This window comes from Pollachius pollachius (assembly GCF_949987615.1).
Source record: "Pollachius pollachius genome assembly, chromosome: 19".
Lineage (NCBI taxonomy): Eukaryota > Metazoa > Chordata > Actinopteri > Gadiformes > Gadidae > Pollachius > Pollachius pollachius.
The window spans coordinates 287083-306720 of record NC_136952.1 but is presented as its reverse complement, the minus strand read 5'-3'; the positions used below and the strand labels follow the sequence as shown (position 1 = coordinate 306720).

Below are 19638 nucleotides of genomic sequence, written 5' to 3'. Positions count from 1 at the left end.
TCTTAATCAAGAGAAACAAAACTCAACGTCCCGGCCAAATTAAAAAACGGTTGTATGCAACAGCGCCCTCTTTTGGAGCCTGTTTATACTACAGAAGATACCGGATTTAAAACAAAAGACAACTATGGCAACACACTTAACATTAAGGCTACAATAGTTAACTTAATGAAGTTATAATGTAAACAAACAGTTAATAAAGATGTATCTAATGGTCTAGTAAAAATGTACTAATGGTGTGTATGTTAACTAAGGCAATGGGGTTCAATTTAACAAAAAATACTAATGTATACATGTATACATATAACAGGGGTGAGGGTTAGGGTTCAATTTAACCTAAATTATGCAATAAAATAATACTTCAAATGCAAACAACAGACTTTAGACATCATGTTTTAAATAATGGAAGGAATACAATAGAAAAAAGTATTTCATAACATGAATCAATTTATTTACATTATAATTGTAGAGCTATAACTTTACAGATAAGAGTAAAAAGAGTATTCTGCTAAACAAATGTACAAACCATAAATTTTCAATGTTGAAATACGTATAAAATGAAACGCATAACTATTGCTTCAAGAACATACATAAGCTTTGAATCCAACTCTCTAAGCCACTATCAAATATAAGTACCTAAAACGAATTTGTAACAAGACAGCAATATATAAAAAGAGCACAGGAATGACATCAATTTAGGTGACATATTATACCACCAGGTGTGAGTGTGATTAGCCCTTACAAGTCGTTTTAAAAATCTGTGTCTTCTGACATCACTAGTGGGCGTGTCCACCTAGATGTACACCTGGTGATATTAATGTCCCCTTTAAAAAACATCTCCCAAAAGTATTTTCATCTCATTGACCGACAGAATTCGATTTAATTTCCACCACAACAGACTTGTTGTAACGTTTGAAACCTTGTGACCACTTTGCCCGCGTGGAAACAAAACCATTTGTCAGTCAAACATTACAAATACCAGATATTTTAAAACCAATCTGGCCTTTATATTAAAAAAAATGTAAAAGTTTGTAAAAGTACCTCAATTCATTATGTCAAAGAACAGATATTTGTAAAACGATCTGGCCGTTACACTTGTCAAGAGTATAACCAGAAACTATAATCAAAATCTTGAATATGCTTCAGCTGACCAAAACATAGAGCAAACGATACGTTTTGACTGGTTTGTGCGCAGGTAGTAAGAGTTCAAGGGATTTGAAAAGATCATTCAAAGTAAAAAGATTTCTTACGCCTTCTTTCGTCAAACTCGTGGCGTTTCAGAAAATAATACATGGAATCAAAGCTGTCAAACGACCATAGTCAATACATGGATCAGAAAGCAGAACTCTCCTTATTTTAACACTATATACAATTCCAAAGGACCTTGTGTTAAGAAGAGGGTAACACATATTGTTCTTTAAAAGTGGCTAAACTAACCCTAACCTTCTTTAGAGGTAAATATAGAGATGATTCAATCAGTAGCGTGCAGTGACCCTAAATTTCAGTGGGGCAGAACCTACTGGCGTATGACCACACCCACAATTTGTTTTTGTAATATGTATATATTATATACATATATAATATTGTATTATATATTTTTTTAATATATATATATATATGCTTAACATCACTCACATCCGTGGTCCATATATCCCCTTGTCCTGTGCACAAACTTGCTCGAAAAAGTAGACATGGGAAACAAACACAGCCTTTCTCTTTAAGCAACCACATAGACATTATTTCTTTTCATGCCATGCTCGGGAGAAAGTTGTGTTGTAAGTTTTCCCCCTATCCTTCGTTTGATGGACAATGTTTATGTCCGGTCTGTGTGGGCCAAGTTGTTTGATTTCTAACTTCTCTTCCAATTTAACCTCTGAAATGGTTTTTTTTAACAGAAACTCAACCCTGTTTATCACAGGTGCAACAACACTCGCCATATCTGCATCTGATATAGAAACGATGAAAGATACGTGCAGAATTATTTGAGTTAAAACAACAGTTCTAGAATATGACCGTGGGGCAGTCTACTTTACGACCATATAGGTGTCATATAGCGCGGATGCAATTATTTTAGCAGCCTGCAGGGTTAAGCGATAAACATACGGAGGAACGCGGTCGCTGAGCTGCCCTGCCCCAACATTGCCCACCATCATCCAAAATTTTATGTCAAGAGACCCAAAATAGTTGGAAAGCCTACAGAAACTATAGATAGTTAATGTGACAATCACATTATTAAAAATAAACTTGGAGCAATGATTTACTGAGGAACTATTTTGTTGGGAGCATGCTTTTGCAGGGAGTTCTCTGCCCCACCTGCCCATAAGGACGGCACGCGCCTGGATTTAATACAGAAGGAACTGTTGGACCGCAGTTAAGGCGAGACGGATCAGCTCGTTCAACCAATCAAAAACACAAATAAATTAAAAGGAAGACAACCAAGCAGGCGTCTTATCATAGATTAAAGCACAAAAAAACAGAAAACACAAAAAAAAAAGAGCAGAGAGAATACAGGAATAAAGATCATTCATGACACGAGCACAGCACAAAATGGTCCCAATAAAAGTCTTAACATCGCAAAATAAGTAAAACAAGAAAACACTGAACACTGCAGAAGCAAATAGCAGCAAGTAAAGGAAGTATAGAACATGGACGGATGGACCAGTGAGCTGAGACCAGTGAATGGAACCAGAAACCAGTGGCCTCGTTTATGACCAGTGTGGGCATACACACAAAAAGCCAGTGGCCTCGGTAATGACCAGTATACACAAACAAAAACCAGTGGCCACGGTAATGACCAGTATACACACACAAAAACCAGTGGCCTCGGTAATGACCAGTATACACAGACATAAAGATGGCCCAGTTACTCTTTGTTCAAAATTGCACTCCGATGGTACTCCGATCAGGAGCTGATGTTATTCAGATCAGGAGATGATGGTATTCCGATCAGGAGCTGATGGTATTCCCATATTCCCCCCCGATACCTGAGACGCTTGGGGCCCATAGTACAGCTGTTGTTTTTCTTATTCCAGCCCATGAAGAACATGTGCGTCTGATTCTGGACACCAACAGCGCTACGCTACATCCCAGCGTATTGATCGATCACGAGACGATCAATACGCTGCATCGTAGTGTATTGATCGATCACTGAGCCGATCACTACGCTGCATCGTAGTGTATTGATCGATCACTGAGCCGATCACTACGCTGCATCGTAGTGTATTGATCGATCACGAGACGATCAATACGCTGCATCGTAGTGTATTGATCGATCACTGAGCTGATCACTACGCTGCATCGTAGTGTATTGATCGATCACCGAGCCGATCAATATGCTGCATCGTAGCGTATTGATCGATCACCGAGCCGATCAATACGCTGCATCGTAGCGTATTGATCGATCACTGAGCCGATCACTACGCTGCATCGTAGTGTATTGATCGATCACTGAGCCGATCACTACGCTGCATGGTAGCGTGACTCACTGCTCACCTCTGATGCCATCGATCCTGAACCTCCAAACGGCCGATGGATCTCACTACACCGCCGTCTGCTCCACGTCCGTCACGTCCGTCAGGTCGGTCATGGGGGTCTCGCACTCGTCGTCGGTGGGGACGGCCTGGAAGCCGGCGGGGCCCCGGGCCCCTCGCGCCGCGCGGCTCCGCAGGGCGGTGTGGACAAAGCCCAGGGGGACCGGCATCATGGCGGAGATGATGAGCAGGGAGAGCAGCGCCAGGGCCCAGTCCGGGTACGGCAGCACCACCTCAGACGCCTGCAGAGAGTAGAGGCTCAACACACAGGACCCCCTCCTCCTCCACCCAACACACCGGACCCCCACCTCCACCTCCTCCACCTCCTCCACCTCGGACCACAACCCCACCGGGTACTGCAGCACCTCCTCAGTCACCTACAGAGAGTAGAGGCTCAACACACCGGACCCCCACCTCCTCCACCCAACACACCGGACCCCCACCTCCTCCACCCAACACACCGGACCCCCACCTCCACCTCGAGGGCCACCTCCCCCCAGAGCGGCCGGTGCTTCACCCGGGCTACGTACCTTCTCCCGGCTCCAGGCCAGGTAGGTGGGTCTCTGGAGCCCCATGTGGATCAGGCTGGCGGCCAGCAGCCCCAGCATGGCCAACAGGCACACGTACTTCCACAGGTACTTGTAGACCACGCTGGGACGCCAGCCCAGCACGCCCTCCATGTCGTCCAGGAACCTTCACACACGACCAGAGCTCAGCGTGAGGCACGCACAACCATCTTCAAGGCTTCAGAAGTACACTTCTGGAAGGTGTGTGAGCGTGCGTGTGGGGGGGTCCTCACCTGTCGGCTCCATAGAGCCAGGACACGCTGAAGGTCTCACAGACCACCACGATGATGAGGGGCAGCGTGGCTGTGTAGTCGTCGAACATGCTCACAAAGTAGTTCCCGCAGCGCTGGGTGAAGAGCAGGCCAATCAGGAAGCCCAGGACGCAGCCGCCCACTGAGGGGGGGGGAGAGGTCTGTGAGGAACACGACTCGCTAGCCAGAGATGGACCCGAACCCGGGGACCTAACGCGAGGGACGGGGGGGACGGGGGGGACGGCCCGCGAGGGACGGGGGGGACGGCCCGCGAGGGACGGGGGCCCTACGGCGAGGGACGGGGGCCCTACGGCGAGGGACGGGGGCCGGCCAGCGAGGGACGGGGGCCCTACGGCGAGGGACGGGGGCCCCTAGAGCGAGGGACGGGGGCCCTACGGCGAGGGACGGGGGCCCTACGGCGAGGGACGGGGGCCGGCCAGCGAGGGACGGGGGCCCTACGGCGAGGGACGGGGGCCCTAGAGCGAGGGACGGGGGCCCTACGGCGAGGGACGGGGGCCCTAGAGCGAGGGACGGGGGCCCTAGAGCGAGGGACGGGGGCCCTAGAGCGAGGGACGGGGGTCCTACGGCGAGGGACGGGGGCCGGCCAGCGAGGGACGGGGGCCCTACGGCGAGGGACGGGGGCCCTACGGCGAGGGACGGGGGCCCTACGGCGAGGGACGGGGGCCCTAGAGCGAGGGACGGGGGCCCTACGGCTAGGGACGGGGGCCCTACGGCGAGGGACGGGGGCCCTACGGCGAGGGACGGGGGCCCTACGGCGAGGGACGGGGGCCGGCCAGCGAGGGACGGGGGCCCTACGGCGAGGGACGGGGGTCCTACGGCGAGGGACGGGGGCCCTACGGCGAGGGACGGGGGCCCTACGGCGAGGGACGGGGGCCCTACGGCGAGGGACGGGGGCCCTACGGCGAGGGACGGGGGTCCTACGTCGAGGGACGGGGGCCCTAGAGCGAGGGACGGGGCCCTACGGCGAGGGACGGGGGCCCTACCGCGAGGGACGGGGCCCTACGGCGAGGGACGGGGGCCCTACCGCGAGGGACGGGGGCCCTACGGCGAGGGACGGGGTCCTACCCGTGAGCTTGGTCTTGTTGCGGGCCAGGACCTTGAAGCTGTCGGCCAGCGGCGCCAGGATGCCCTCCATGGTGCCGAACATGGTGCTGAGGCCCAGGTTCAGCAGCATGAGGAAGAAGAGGGCGGACCAGAAGGGGCTGCCGGGCAGCAGAGACATGGCCTCTGTGAAGGCGATGAAGGCCAGGCCGGTGCCCTGCGCCCCCTGCAGAGAGGAGGAACATCTCTCTTTCTTATCATCTTTTATCACATCTTCCCAGTCTGCCTCTGGCCCGCATTCAGGGCAGGAGGCACAACCTGCTGGGTGAACTGGTTCTATGTCCTTGTCCATGGAAACATACTCATGTTAAACTAATGGGGTGAAGGAGAAGCAGGACTCAGACCTTCTGCATCTCCACCTCCAGGTCGCAGTCCGTCAGGTTCCAGGGGCCGCGGGCTCCGTGGGCGTGGAACCAGCGCCGGTACTCCTCCAGGCCCACAGAACCCGGCTCAGAGACGTTGAAGCTGGGAACCCATATCTCCTGCGGCCCGGCCCCTCGGCCGTGCTGCTGGGAGAACATCTCCACGTTGCTGAGGATCAGAGGAGCCTGTTTACTGATGACATGGGACAGCACTACACCCTACGGCCCCTCCACCCAGCGGGGGGCTGGAGCAGGAGGCGGTTACCTGGCAACGCAGGTCATGACGGCATTCTTGGCGCGGAAGCCGAGCACGGAGAAGACCACCAGCGTGGCGAGCAGCGAGGTCAGGAAGTTGATGAGGGACACGGTGAAGGCGTCGCGGTGGCAGTTGTTGCCCCGCGGGTTGTAGGAGGAGTAGGCGATGACCGATCCGAACCCCAGGCCCAGGGCGAAGAACACCTGCGTGGCCGCCTGCCGCCACACCTGGACACTGCCCCAGATCTCCAGCTGGGAGGGGTCAGAGGTCAGGGGTCAACCCAACACCCATAGACAGACTGTTATGTAATGTAAGGGTCATGTCGTACAGTATTCCTTAGCCTAACCCTGACCTTTGGACAATGCCCTCGCCCCTCCCCTCTCTCGCCCCCCCTCTCTCGCCCCTCCCTCTCCTGCCCCTCTCTCTCTCGCCCCTCTCTCTCTCTCCCCTCACTCTCTCTTGCCTCTCCCTCTCTCGCCCCTCCCTCTCTCACCTCTCTCTCATCCCTCCCTCTCTCGCCCCTCCCTCTCTCTCCCCTCCCTCTCCCCTCCCTCTCGCCTACCTCTCTCTCCCCTCACTCTCTTGCCTCTCCCTCTCTCGCCCCTCTCATCCCTCCCCCCTCCCTCTCGCCCCTCCCTCTCTCTCCCCTCCCTCTCGCCTACCTCTCTCTCCCCTCCCTCTCTCTCGCCCCTCCCTCTCTCTCCCTCTCTCTCGCCCTCCCTCTCTCGCCCCTCCCCCTCTCTTGCCTCTCCCTCCCTCTCTCGCCTCTCCCTCTCTCTCCCCTCTCTCTCTCTCCCCTCCCTCTCTCTCCCCTCTCTCTCTCTCTCCCCTCCCTCTCTCTCCCCCCTCCCTCTCTCTCGCCCTCCCTCTCTCGCCCCTCCCCCTCTCTTGCCTCTCCCTCTCCTCTCTCTCTCTCCCCCCTCTCTCGCCCCTCCCACCTCTCCCTCTCTCACCCCTCTCTCTCTCGCCCCTCCCTCTCTCGCCCCTCCCTCTCTCGCCCCAATCTCGCCCCTCCCTCGCCTCTCCCTCTCTCATCCCTCCCTCTCTCGCCCCTCCCTCTCGCCTTTCCCTCCCTCTCTCTCCCCTCCCTCTCGCCCCTCTCTCTCGTCCCTCCCTCGCCTCCCCCTCTCTCATCCCTCCCTCTCTCGCCCCTCCCTCTCTCGCCCCTCCCTCTCTCGCCTCTCCCTCTCTCGCCCCTCCCTCGCCTTTCCCTCTCTCGCCCCTCCCTCTCCCGCCTCTCCCTCTCTCATCCCTCCCTCTCTCTCCCCTCCCTCTCTCTCGCCCCTCCCTCTCTCGCGCCTCTCCCTCTCTCTCCCCTCCCTCTCTCGCCCCTCCCTCTCTCGCCCCTCCCTCTCTCTCCCTCCCTCTCTCGCCCCTCCCTCTCTCGCCCCTCTCTCACCCCGTACCTTGGGGTAGAACATGTGGACCATGCCCTCCCTCTCTCTCCCTCCCTCTCTCGCCCCTCCCTCTCTCGCCCCTCTCTCACCCCGTACCTTGGGGTAGAACATATGGACGATGCCCTCCCTCTCTCTCCCTCCCTCTCTCATCCCTCCCTCTCTCTCCCCTCCCTCTCTCTCACCCCTCTCTCTCTCGCCCCTCCCTCTCTCTCCCCTCCCTCTCTCTCGCCCGCCCCGCCCTCCCTCGCCCCTCCCTCTCTCGCCCCTCCCTCGCCCCTCCCTCTCTCGCCCCTCTCTCACCCCGTACCTTGGGGTAGAACATATGGACGATGCCCTCCCGCGCTCCGTCTAGCAGCAGGCCTCGCACCAGGAAGCAGAGCAGCACCACATAGGGGAAGACGGACGAGAAGTACATGACCTGCAGACAGGGGGCAGGTCAGAGGTCAGGGGTCAGTCAGTTGAACCAAAAGAGAAACCGTTTGACCCTTTATTACATGGAGGACATATTTATAGGTTCACTTTATAAATCCTCCGAGAGGGAAACTTCTTGAGCTACGCACACCGGTACAACCTAAGACATTGGTGACAGACGTCACAGCAGAGCCCTGACCCTAACGATGCCCCTGACCCTGACCCTGGTGTGTCTCTTGTTTGTCTGTGGGTCCATCAGTATCTCATCAGTCCATCACGGGCGTCCCTTTAAGCCGGTTTCACCCCGCCGCGCGGCAACTCGCCGCCTCCATTCATTCATTTCAATGAGGGAAGGGCGGCAGAGGGGAGGTGGTTACAAAAGCGGCTGCAGACCAGGAAGTGGTTGCCGCCCACGTGAACGTGCACAGATTTTGCCCTACCGCTCGGCTTTCCCGTGTTGAAACTTTCTTTTGAAAAGGCCTGGCCCTTCACACCGCCGCGCTGGCCCCTCCGGCAGCGAGACGGTTATCAGGGCTGTTGCCGCACGGCTGCGTGCAAGCACCTTAAGAGACAGTCTCATCGCTGAGCTCTGATACACAGGGCGGCTTTAAAACAGAGAAGGGCAGGTTACCAAGGTAACCTAACAGCAGAGCTATTGGACCACAACAGGGAACCAGCTGCTCCATCTAAAGCTAAACAACCCCGCAGGAAGTGACTCCTTTGTTTTGAAGTTGATCTGTTCCAGGCGGCGAGGGCGTACCTTGGCGGAGGTCTTGATGCCCTTGAACATGCCCAGGCACACGATGGTCCAGGCGGCTAGCAGGCAGCAGGTGAGGGGCAGGTTGAGCTGGCCCGTGTCCTCGATGGAGTCCGTGATGTCCAGCGCCGTGCGGTACCAGAAGAAGGTGGTGGGGGCGCTGGCTGCACACTCCACCACTGGGGCAACGACAACAAACGGTCTCAGGAGAAATGGCCTTAGTAACGTCACAATAACTGCTAGAGGCAGTGGAGTACAGCACCCCTAGGGGGACTCTGGAGGACTGAGGGGGTACGGGGGTTGGTTGGTGTTAGAGAGGTTCAGTGTCCAGCCTTACCCGTTATGTTGCCCTGTTCTGGACACTGTTCCCAAGGCAACGGGTTCTGGAAGGAGTTCCCCAGGTAGAAGAGACTCCAGCTGATGATCATGTTGTAGTAAATCGCCACGTAGAAACACACCTGCATGTAGAGACCAGCATGAGGTCATCTGTAGCTTCTAGCTAGAGCTGGAGTTTGGAAATTAACACATTGGGCCTTTGTGTTAGGGTTATATAATATAATATATATATATATATATATATATATATATATATATATATATATATATATATATAACTATTTGAGGGTTATTATATAACTAATGGATGAAGCTACCTAGCCAGTGCAGTTGCTATGGGCTCACCTGGGTTGGACATAACAAAGATAGAACTATAGGGGTGCTCAGCAACAGAATGGAGGTCAGAACACGCCTGCACCACCAGAGCGCTGAGCAGGAACCAACGTCCTAGACGAGGTCACCAGTTCACCAGGAGCCGTTCAGAGAGACCCCGTCCCCGCGGAGCTGGCTGAGGACGTACCACGCAGCTGGAGTAGCCGATCCCGCACAGCTTGGGGGAGATGTGCTTCCACACCCCTATACTGCCCTGCCGGATGGACTGGCCCGCCGCCAGCTCCAGGAAGAACAGCGGGGTTCCAACCAGCAGCATCAGCAGCACATAGAGCAGCAGGAACGCTCCTGAAGAGGAACGCTGTGTTAGAGTCACATAGAGCAGCAGGAACGCTCCTGAAGAGGAACGCTGTGTTAGAGTCACATAGAGCAGCAGGAACGCTCCTGAAGAGGAACGCTGTGTTAGAGTCACATAGAGCAGCAGGAACGCTCCTGAAGAGGAACGCTGTGTTAGAGTCACATAGAGCAGCAGGAACGCTCCTGAAGAGGAACGCTGTGGTTAGAGTCACATAGAGGAGCAGGAACGCTCCTGAAGAGGAATGCTGTGTTAGTCCCATAGAGCAGCAGGAACGCTCCTGAAGAGGAACGCTGTGTTAGAGTCACATAGAGCAGCAGGAACGCTCCTGAAGAGGAACGCTGTGTTAGAGTCACATAGAGCAGCAGGAACGCTCCTGAAGAGGAACGCTGTGTTAGAGTCACATAGAGCAGCAGGAACGCTCCTGAAGAGGAACGCTGTGTTAGAGTCACATAGAGCAGCAGGAACGCTCCTGAAGAGGAACGCTGTGTTAGAGTCACATAAAGCAGCAGGAACGCTCCTGAAGAGGAACGCTGTGTTAGAGTCACATAGAGCAGCAGGAACGCTCCTGAAGAGGAACGCTGTGTTAGAGTCACATAGAGCAGCAGGAACGCTCCTGAAGAGGAACGCTGTGTTAGAGTCACATAGAGCAGCAAGAACGCTCCTGAAGAGGAACGCTGTGGTTAGAGTCACATAGAGGAGCAGGAACGCTCCTGAAGAGGAATGCTGTGTTAGTCCCATAGAGCAGCAGGAACGCTCCTGAAGAGGAACGCTGTGTTAGAGTCACATAGAGCAGCAGGAACGCTCCTGAAGAGGAACGCTGTGTTAGAGTCACATAGAGCAGCAGGAACGCTCCTGAAGAGGAACGCTGTGTTAGAGTCACATAGAGCAGCAGGAACGCTCCTGAAGAGGAACGCTGTGTTAGAGTCACATAGGGCAGCAGGAACGCTCCTGAAGAGGAACGCTGTGTTAGAGTCACATAGAGCAGCAGGAACGCTCCTGAAGAGGAACGCTGTGTTAGTCCCATAGAGGAGCAGGAACGCTCCTGAAGAGGAACGCTGTGTTAGTCCCATAGAGCAGCAGGAACGCTCCTGAAGAGGAACGCTGTGTTAGTCCCATAGAGCATCTGACCTCACCCTCACAGAGGTAGGTGAGGGTTAGTCACACACAGCATCTGCCCTCGACCTCACCCTCGTCCTTTAACACAGGAAGCTCCACTAGAAACAGGAGGTCTGGGACAGTTTGAATGTGTTGAGATGGAGAACTGAAGGATATTATTACTTTTGGACTCCTCATCTTACACTTGAGTCAAGGCGTCCTGGATGCAGAGAGCAGGCAGGGCTTAGGAACCCGTCCTCACTAGAGGCCCCGCCCCCTGAAACCACACCGCTCACAATCACACAGATTCAGCGCTCCCAAAGCAGGATCCACCGTTCCCCCAGACGCTGTCCTCACCTCCTCCGTTCTGGTGGCACAGGTAGGGGAACCGCCACACGTTGCCCAGGCCAACGCTGAAGCCCACCTGGGCCAGGAAGTACTCCACTTTGCTGTTCCAGCCGTCCCTGGTGGGCGGCTCCGACGGGCAGGAAGTCACCGGCAGTTCGCTGCTTCCTGCGGCGCCATTGGCCCCGAACAGCGACACCGTGACCTCTGCATCCTCCAGCGGCAATGGATGCTTCTCCATCTGAGGGGGGGGGGGGAGTGAGCTGCAGTTTGTTAGCAGCAGCTAATGACTAGCAGCTAATGACTAGCCCCTTGTTGGTCCATGTGTTTAACTAAAGCACTGACATGTACTCCACAGCGGACTTCTCTTCTGATGCTTTGCATGGGAACATCAATTATAAAATGTATCATACAGATGTACAATATTATGGTATTAACCCTGATAATAACTTGTATTATGTATCCATCAAATCCATCAATATTGATATTATTATGACAAAATACTATCTCTCTCACACCCACAGCCCCCCACCCACACACACACACACACACACACACACACACACACACACACAGTCATCATGCAATACAACTAGTGTTCATAAAATAATAGTGATATCTAGAAGAACAGAATATAAGTGTTCTCACCAGACCTACAGACCGACTACAGAGAAAGGGAAGCGCAGACGCGCCAAGCGGGACTTTCGAAAAGATTGCGATCGTGTTATTTCTCGTGCATCCTGAGCAGATCGGAGCGAAAGAGCTGCACGAGAACACCGCTAAAATAACGATTTAGCATCAGGACTTCGGTTAGAGCTCCGATGTGTGTGTCCGTGCGTCAGGTTCATGCGGTCCGTGTGTGAGGTTCATGTGCTCCACGATGCGTTGTTTCCGGATGATGCAATAGCCATGGTGACGGAGGCCCCGCCCACCCGGTCCTGACTGGATGACCAACGATGAATCTAACCATGTATCTAACTAACCCTAACCTTAACTAACATAACCATAACTAACAATGTGTCTAACAAACCTTTACCTTATCTAACAATGTATCTTACTAACCCTAACCTTAACTAACAATGTGTCTAACTAACCCTAACTAACAATGTATCTAACTAACCCTAACTAACAATGTATCTAACTAACCCTTACCCTTATTAACATAACCCTAACCCTAACTTAAAATGTATCTAACAAACCTTAACCTTATCTAACAATTTATAAAACTAACCCTAACCGTAACAAACAATGAATCTAACTAATCCTAACTAACAATGTATCTAACTAACCAAACCCTGACTAACCCTGTATCTAACTAACCCTAACTCTAACTAACAATGTATTTACCTAACCCTAACTAACAATATATCTAACTTACCCTAAATAACTCTTTATCTAATTAACCCAAACTCGAACTAATAATGTATTTACCTAACCCTAACTAACAATGTTTCTAACTAACCCTAAATACCCTGTATCTAACTAACCCTAACTAATAATGTATCTGACCTAACCCTAACTAACCTAACCCTTGCGTGTATTCTGTGTATAGGTATTCAGTCTGTTGTGAACTAGATAGTGAATGACATACTAACCTACTAACCCGCGGGTCCAGATGAAAGCGTCTAAAGGATATACATCTAAGTGTCTAAAGGATATTAAATCAAAGTGTATATTATATTAATGAGATTAATCAAAGCGTAATTATATGAAGGACATTTAATCAAAGCGTAATTATTTTGAGGACATTAAATCAAAGAGTCTGAAGGACTTGAATGTCTTTATGTTCAGGAAAGGCAACACGTGGCAACTTCTGCCTAGTTTATTTTGATCCCAATGTTGACTGACTCTACTAAGTTAAGAGACTTCTTGAGCTGTTATTTTAGCATAGCGCTATAAAACCATGGTCATCATTCTAAATAACAGCGGACCAATCTAACCTTGAACTAGTTCGTTAACTAGTTCTTTAACTAGTTGCGCTCTGTGCCACGTAGCACGCCACGGCACCAGACTACCGTCCCGGTCCGTACCATAGCAGCACGCTGACCGACCACCTGGAGGATCGATCACACATGACACACAGATATAAAGACAGAACAATACCTTTCTTCACAGGACGCTGATCGTTAAAGGGTTGAGGTCCTGGAGTGTCAGGTCCTGAGGCTCTTCCAGAGGCAACGCGCGGTGCCGCCAGTAGGCCCCGCCCACCGCACGGCCCCGCCCACCGCACGGCCCGACAGCGCAGCGCCTTGAGATGATAGTTCACATTAGAACATTTCATTCGCTCATAAAGACGGATGATAGTATAATTATAGTAGTATATAGTAGTATCATTCCCCTTGACTTTTTAGACCGATTTATGTAAACCTTATCAACATGATTCATAAAATGTTCCATTTGTGTGAGAAAGGTCTGTGTGTGTGTGTGTGTGTGTGTGACTGTGTGCGTGTGACTGTGTGTGTGCGCGTGCGACTGTGCGGGTGACTGTGTGACTTTGTGTGTGTGTGCAGGCGACTGTGTGTGTGTGTGTGTGTGTGTGTGTGTGTGTGTGTGTGTGCACTTTGCGATAAGGGAGAGAGAATGAGGTGAGAGATCCTGAGATATTTGAGGCTTAGTGGAGCGCAGTGGGTGTGGCCAGAGAGACACGCCCCTCTCTAGAAGACCTTATAGCAATAAGAAAAGCAGGAGTTCCCACAAGGCTGACCTGAGAACCACATCCTACTCCCACTAAGGTAAGTTCATATCAGTAACTTATTATCTGTCCTTCACATGCTTTTGTTATTATGATATGATATCACTTGAGACATAGGACAAAAGCTTGAGTTTGCAGTTAACACATTAATCCATGAATACTATTCCTAAATCATGGTCTAGTTATACCGGCCGCTCATAAACCACATGCCGGGTCCTGGTGATGACCAGGGAGGGCTGTTCAACATCAGGGCCGTTACAGGGCTAGGATCGGTATTATAACCGAGACACGACCCACAGAATTCACTGATGATGGCTGAGAAAGAGACATTATATACAGGAAAGTTCAATACCTTACGTATTACGCACATTGTTCAATAGTTGACTTGTTTAATGCTTAGTAGACCAATCAGGTTCACGGGAACCTGAACAGCAAAGTACAGCTTTCTCATCGGAGACAACCTCAAACACTCTGAGACATGAGACATAGGAACAGACCTCAGGTCAGACTGGGGACCTGGAGCCGGCCGACCGGTTAGGTTGCTCTCAGCGAAACACACACACATACAGACACACGCACACGCACACACACACACACAGTACTCCCAGTGAATGAGCGAGAGCGAGGGTTGGACAGGAGGTTAGCGTGGACTTCCAAAATAAGAGTCCTTACCATGAAAGGACTGTTGAGTCACGGAGGTTTTGAGGAGGGAGATTAATAGGAGTGGAACGCTGACTGATGAGGAGGCGTGGCTATAAAGCGACAATTAACATCACACTCTCATGACTGGTATGGTGACAGGTATTAGAACAATGTTTCCTTTAGACTCACCATACACAACACAACAAATCACAACACCATACACAACACAACACAGCACCATACACAACTCAACACCATACACAACAAATCACAACACCATACACAACACAACACAACACCATACATAAAACAACACAACACCAGACCCCTCCCTCCTCTTCAGGTTGTGGGTCTCAGTTCTCGAACACTTAGAATAATTTCTCTTTTTGAAACAAGTGAAACAAGCTCAAGCTATCTTGAAAACTTTATTTATTTCCCAGGTTATGAAGGAGAACCTCAGCAGAGAACCTCATCAGAGAACCTCAACAAGGAGAACCCCATCAGAGAACCTCAACAAAGAGAACCCCATTAGAGAACCTCAACAAGGAGAACCTCATCAAGGAGAACCTCAACAAAGAGAACCTCAGCCAGCCAGTCAGACCCGGCCCCATCGCCCACTGCCATGACAAACAAACCAAAATATATCGTTAATGTAAGTACTGAGTACCCTGATACTCCTCTGATCGTTAATGTAAGTACTGAGTACGCTGATACTCCTCTGATCGTTAATGTGAGTACTGAGTACCCTGATACTCCTCTGATCGTTAATGTAAGTACTGAGTACCCTGATACTCCTCTGATCGTTAATGTGGGTACTGAGTACCCTGATACTCCTCTGATCGTTAATGTGAGTACTGAGTACCCTGATACTCCTCTGATCGTTAATGTGAGTACTGAGTACCCTGATACTCCTCTGATCGTTAATGTAAGTACTGAGTACCCTGATACTCCTCTGATCGTTAATGTAATTACTGAGTACCCTGATACTCCTCTGATCGTTAATGTAAGTACTGAGTACCCTGATACTCCTCTGATCGTTAATGTGAGTACTGAGTACCCTGATACTCCTCTGATCGTTAATGTGGGTACTGAGTACCCTGATACTCCTCTGATCGTTAATGTGGGTACTGAGTACCCTGATACTCCTCTGATCGTTAATGTGAGTACTCAGTACCCTGATACTCCTCTGATCGTTAATGTGAGTACTCAGTACCCTGATACTCCTCTGATCGTTATTGTGAGTACTCAGTACCCTGATACTCCTCTGATCGTTAATGTGAGTACTCAGTACCCTGATACTCCTCTGATCGTTAATTTAAGTACTCAGTACCCTGATACTCCTCTGATCGTTAATGTAAGTACTCAGTACCCTGATACTCCTCTGATCGTTAATGTAAGTACTGAGTACCCTGATACTCCTCTGATCGTTAATGTGAGTACTGAGTACCCTGATACTCCTCTGATCGTTAATGTGGGTACTGAGTACCCTGATACTCCTCTGATCGTTAATGTGAGTACTGAGTACCCTGATACTCCTCTGATCGTTAATGTGGGTACTGAGTACCCTGATACTCCTCTGATCGTTAATGTGGGTACTGAGTACCCTGATACTCCTCTGATCGTTAATGTGAGTACTCAGTACCCTGATACTCCTCTGATCGTTAATGTGAGTACTCAGTACCCTGATACTCCTCTGATCGTTATTGTGAGTACTCAGTACCCTGATACTCCTCTGATCGTTAATGTGAGTACTCAGTACCCTGATACTCCTCTGATCGTTAATTTAAGTACTCAGTACCCTGATACTCCTCTGATCGTTAATGTAAGTACTCAGTACCCTGATACTCCTATGATCGTTAATGTGAGTACTGAGTGCCCTGATACTTCTGTGATCATCAGTGACCAGCAAAGGGGGTCACTAATAAATCTCTGATGGATCCCATCCTATTGGTCTAGAGTCTAGACCACGATTGGTCTAGTCCTATTAGTCTAGATTCTAGACCTATTAGTCTAGATTCTAGACCACGTTTGGTCTAGACCTATTGATCTAGATTCTAGACCACGATTGGTCTAGACCTCGATTGGTCTAGAGCTATTGGTCTAGAGTCTAGACCACGATTGGTCTAGAACTATTGGTCTAGATTCTAGACCTATTGGTCTAGATTCTAGAGCAAGTTAAAGTTAGGGTCTCAAACACAGCTTGAAACGGGGACAAAAACAAGGATGGAACCATTGACATTTAGCAGACGCTTTATCCAAAGGGACACAGACTAAGTCGGTTTGTCAGAGGAAACCCAAGGCTGAACCTAGAGGGTCTGAGGTTGTAGGGGGCCGGTACTGATGGACCCTGTGGTGTGGTTCCAGTCCTGGTTCAGAACATCTCCTCCCCCTCCAGCACCTGCTGACCTTCTCGCTGCGGAGCGGCGAGGGTGCGGACGTGGCGGCCGCCCGGACACGCCTCGGCCAGCTGGCCAAGGCCGACAAGCTGTGGAGCCAGTGCATGGTCCTGGAGGTGGGGCCCGCGGCCCTCCGGCTGCTGGACATCCAGACCAAGGTCCGTCTGCTGGGGGACCCCAAAGGTCTGGGGGACCCCCGGGGTCTAGGGGACCGCCGGGGTCTAGGGGACCACCGGGGTCTGGGGGACCGCCGGGGTCTTGGGGTCGGTTCGTCACTTCTTAATTAGTCTGCATAAAGCTGAAGGAATCCAAACCGGTCTTCCTGTTATTGGTTAGGGTTAGGGCTAGGGTTAGCTAACCCTAACCCTAAGCCTATTGGTTCATCCTTCCACTAGCGGTCGCTGGCTTCTGTCTTCCAGACCTGCTAGTGGTTTGAATGGTTTCAGTGGAAACCATTGGGTCTATAAATGAAAGATAAAACATAAACAAACTAAAAGGAAAGTAACTAGTAACTAAAAGACTGAAAGGGCGGGCCTAGTCCTGGTTGTGGGCGGCTGAGTGATGGCTCCCGTGGCCAACAGGAGGAGCTGGAGCGCTACCCTGTGGAAGTGGTCCACCGCTGCGACGCCATCTTCTCCGTGCCCGAGTTCCCCAGCCTGTTGCTGCTGGTCTGTGGCTCGGACCAGGAGAGCTCCGACGTGCTGTTCTTCAGCTGCGAGGCGGTGAGCCGCTCATCCGGTTCTTTGGACGGCTGTCTGGTGTCACGTGTTGTAGTGTTGAAGCTCTGAAAAATGAAAATGTCTTCCTAGGCCAAGAGGATCCGCGATGACATCACACTCGTGGTTTCGCCCTCGTCCTCCAATAGAAACGCGGAGAAGCCAGAGGCACTCAGGTAATTATGAGCACTGGTCACACTGACTCCTTGGGTCGGGGTGGATGGCTGGGGGGGGGGGTGGATGGTTGGGTAATTGACCCTTAATAGACTGTTGGACCTTGATAGTGATATTCTATTCAGCGTTCAACAGAGAGAGAGAGAGAGAGAGAGAGAGAGAGAGAGAGAGAGGGAGAGAGAGAGAGAGAGAGAGAGAGAGAGAGAGAGAGAGAGGGAGAGAGAGAGAGAGAGAGAGGAGAGAGAGGGAGAGAGGGAGAGAGGGAGGGGCGTACACAGAGGGGTGTGTAAGCTGCTGAGAGAGAGTGAGGGAGGACCAACCGGTTTGACCGGTTTTCTACATAACTTAAGGAGGTGTGACAGAGAGAGAGCAGAGGAGAGAGAGAGACATAGAGAGAAAGAGAGAGAGTGACAACACACACTCACACAGAGAGAGACAGAGAGCACAGAGAGAGACAGAGAGAGAGAGAGCCAGAGAGAGAGAGAGACAGAGAGAGACAGAGAGAGAGAGAGAGAGAGAGAGTGACACACACACTCACACAGAGAGAGACAGAGAGAGAGAGAGCCAGAGAGAGAGAGAGAGACAGAGAGACAGAGAGAGACAGAGAGAGAGAGAGAGCAGAGAGAGAGAGAGCCAGAGAGAGAGAGAGAGAGACAGAGAGAGCGACAGAGAGAGAGAGACAGAGAGAGAGACAGAGACAGAGACAGAGAGAGAGGCAGAGAGAGAGAGACAGAGAGAGGCAGTGTTGCTTGCGTTGGGGCTAACCCCTAACTGAGTGTAGAGCGGCTGCAGTGTGTGCCTCAGCTGGACCCAGAGGACGAGCGATACGGTAAGACGATCTCCCTTACTTTAGGATATCCCTGTGACTGAGGATCAATCACAGGGATTGATCTGCAGTCTGTGGTATCAGCCTGCCCTCCATTGGGAGGTCAGCTGAATTATATTTTTATATACTTCACACTGTTGTCAAAGGAAGGAACAAGTTAGTTCCTAATTCAATTGAAAGTCATTGAGTTGAGTTAGGAACTTGTTTGAATCCCTTCCTCTTCCACCGGTTCTGTGTGGAACTCGTTCTACTGGAGCTCTGAGTGTTTGTTCTGCTCTTCCTGTTGATTCGGTTTGCTCTTCATCTCTTCTTTGTTATCCGTCGGCTGATGTGGAAGCGACCAGTGTGACCTCAATAGTCTGAACGGTAGAATGCTGGGCATGGTATGAGCGCGGTGGCCTCTGAGTTTGGACTGGGCAGCTGCCCTGGGCGCCTTGAGACTGGAACACACCTGGAGAACGAGGCGGTTTCTCTCGATGGCACCGGGAGTCCCACCTGACCCACCCTGACTCGCGGCCACATGGGCGGCTTTTTGTGTACTCAACAGCTTAGTGAGAGATGGTTGTCAGTGACAACAAAGCTGCTCCGTCCTTTAAAGAACAGAGATATAGTCTGAGTAGTCTCTCACAAGAATTGTGTCTGTGAAGGTCTGTGTTGTGTTGCCTCTTCTCTTGTTTGTACTGTAAAACGTTATTATCTTCTTCATGTTTAAGTGAAGGTGAGGCTGCACCCTGATAGAGGACGAGCAGCTGTGCTCCTCACAGCATCACTAGCTCTGTCTGTCTCCAGGCTTTGTGTCTCCAGGCTGTGTGTCTCCAGGCTGTGTGTCTCCAGGCTGCCTGTCTCCAGGCTGGTGTCTCAGGCTGTGTGTCTCCAGGCTGTCTGTCTCCAGGCTGTGTGTCTCCAGGCTGTGTGTCTCCAGGCTGTCTGGCTCCAGGCTGCCTGTCTCCAGGCTGCCTGTCTCCAGGCTGTCTGTCCCAAGGCTGTGTGTCTCCAGGCTGTCTGTCTCCAGGATGTGTATCTCCAGGCTGCCTGTCGCCAGGCTGCCTGTCTCCAGGCTGCCTGTCGCCAGGCTGCCT

At 51.4% G+C, this 19638-nt stretch overlaps 1 protein-coding gene and 1 pseudogene across 3 annotated transcripts in view; one reads left to right on the top strand and one right to left on the bottom strand.

Moving 5' to 3' along the window:
• Positions 1-426: 426 nt before the first annotated feature.
• On the bottom strand, positions 427-13297 carry LOC307090467 (sodium-dependent neutral amino acid transporter B(0)AT2-like). Of its 2 annotated transcripts, none has more exons than XM_079757128.1 (12): positions 13217-13297; positions 11126-11354; positions 9506-9663; positions 8987-9107; positions 8653-8828; positions 7789-7899; positions 6094-6335; positions 5811-5997; positions 5431-5632; positions 4327-4486; positions 4058-4220; positions 427-3769 (listed from the first exon to the last, which is right to left on the bottom strand). In XM_079757128.1, the coding sequence occupies exons 2-12, from the start codon at positions 11352-11354 to the stop codon at positions 3536-3538; spliced, it is 1983 nt and encodes a 660-aa protein (XP_079613254.1). In that variant the 5' UTR covers positions 13217-13297; the 3' UTR covers positions 427-3535. The 2 variants fall into 2 exon arrangements, with proteins under 2 accessions (XP_079613254.1, XP_079613253.1); XM_079757127.1 differs by lacking the exon at positions 13217-13297 and adding an exon at positions 11762-11987.
• A 503-nt stretch (positions 13298-13800) lies between these two features.
• The window catches only part of LOC307090180 (epidermal growth factor receptor kinase substrate 8-like protein 1), a 13197-nt pseudogene continuing 7359 nt past the window's right edge, over positions 13801-19638 (top strand). The window contains exons 1-5 of the transcript XR_013812831.1: positions 13801-13845; positions 14888-15099; positions 16843-17001; positions 17425-17565; positions 17653-17727. The product of XR_013812831.1 is annotated as an epidermal growth factor receptor kinase substrate 8-like protein 1 (transcript). The remainder of the gene's footprint in view (positions 13846-14887; positions 15100-16842; positions 17002-17424; positions 17566-17652; positions 17728-19638) is intronic.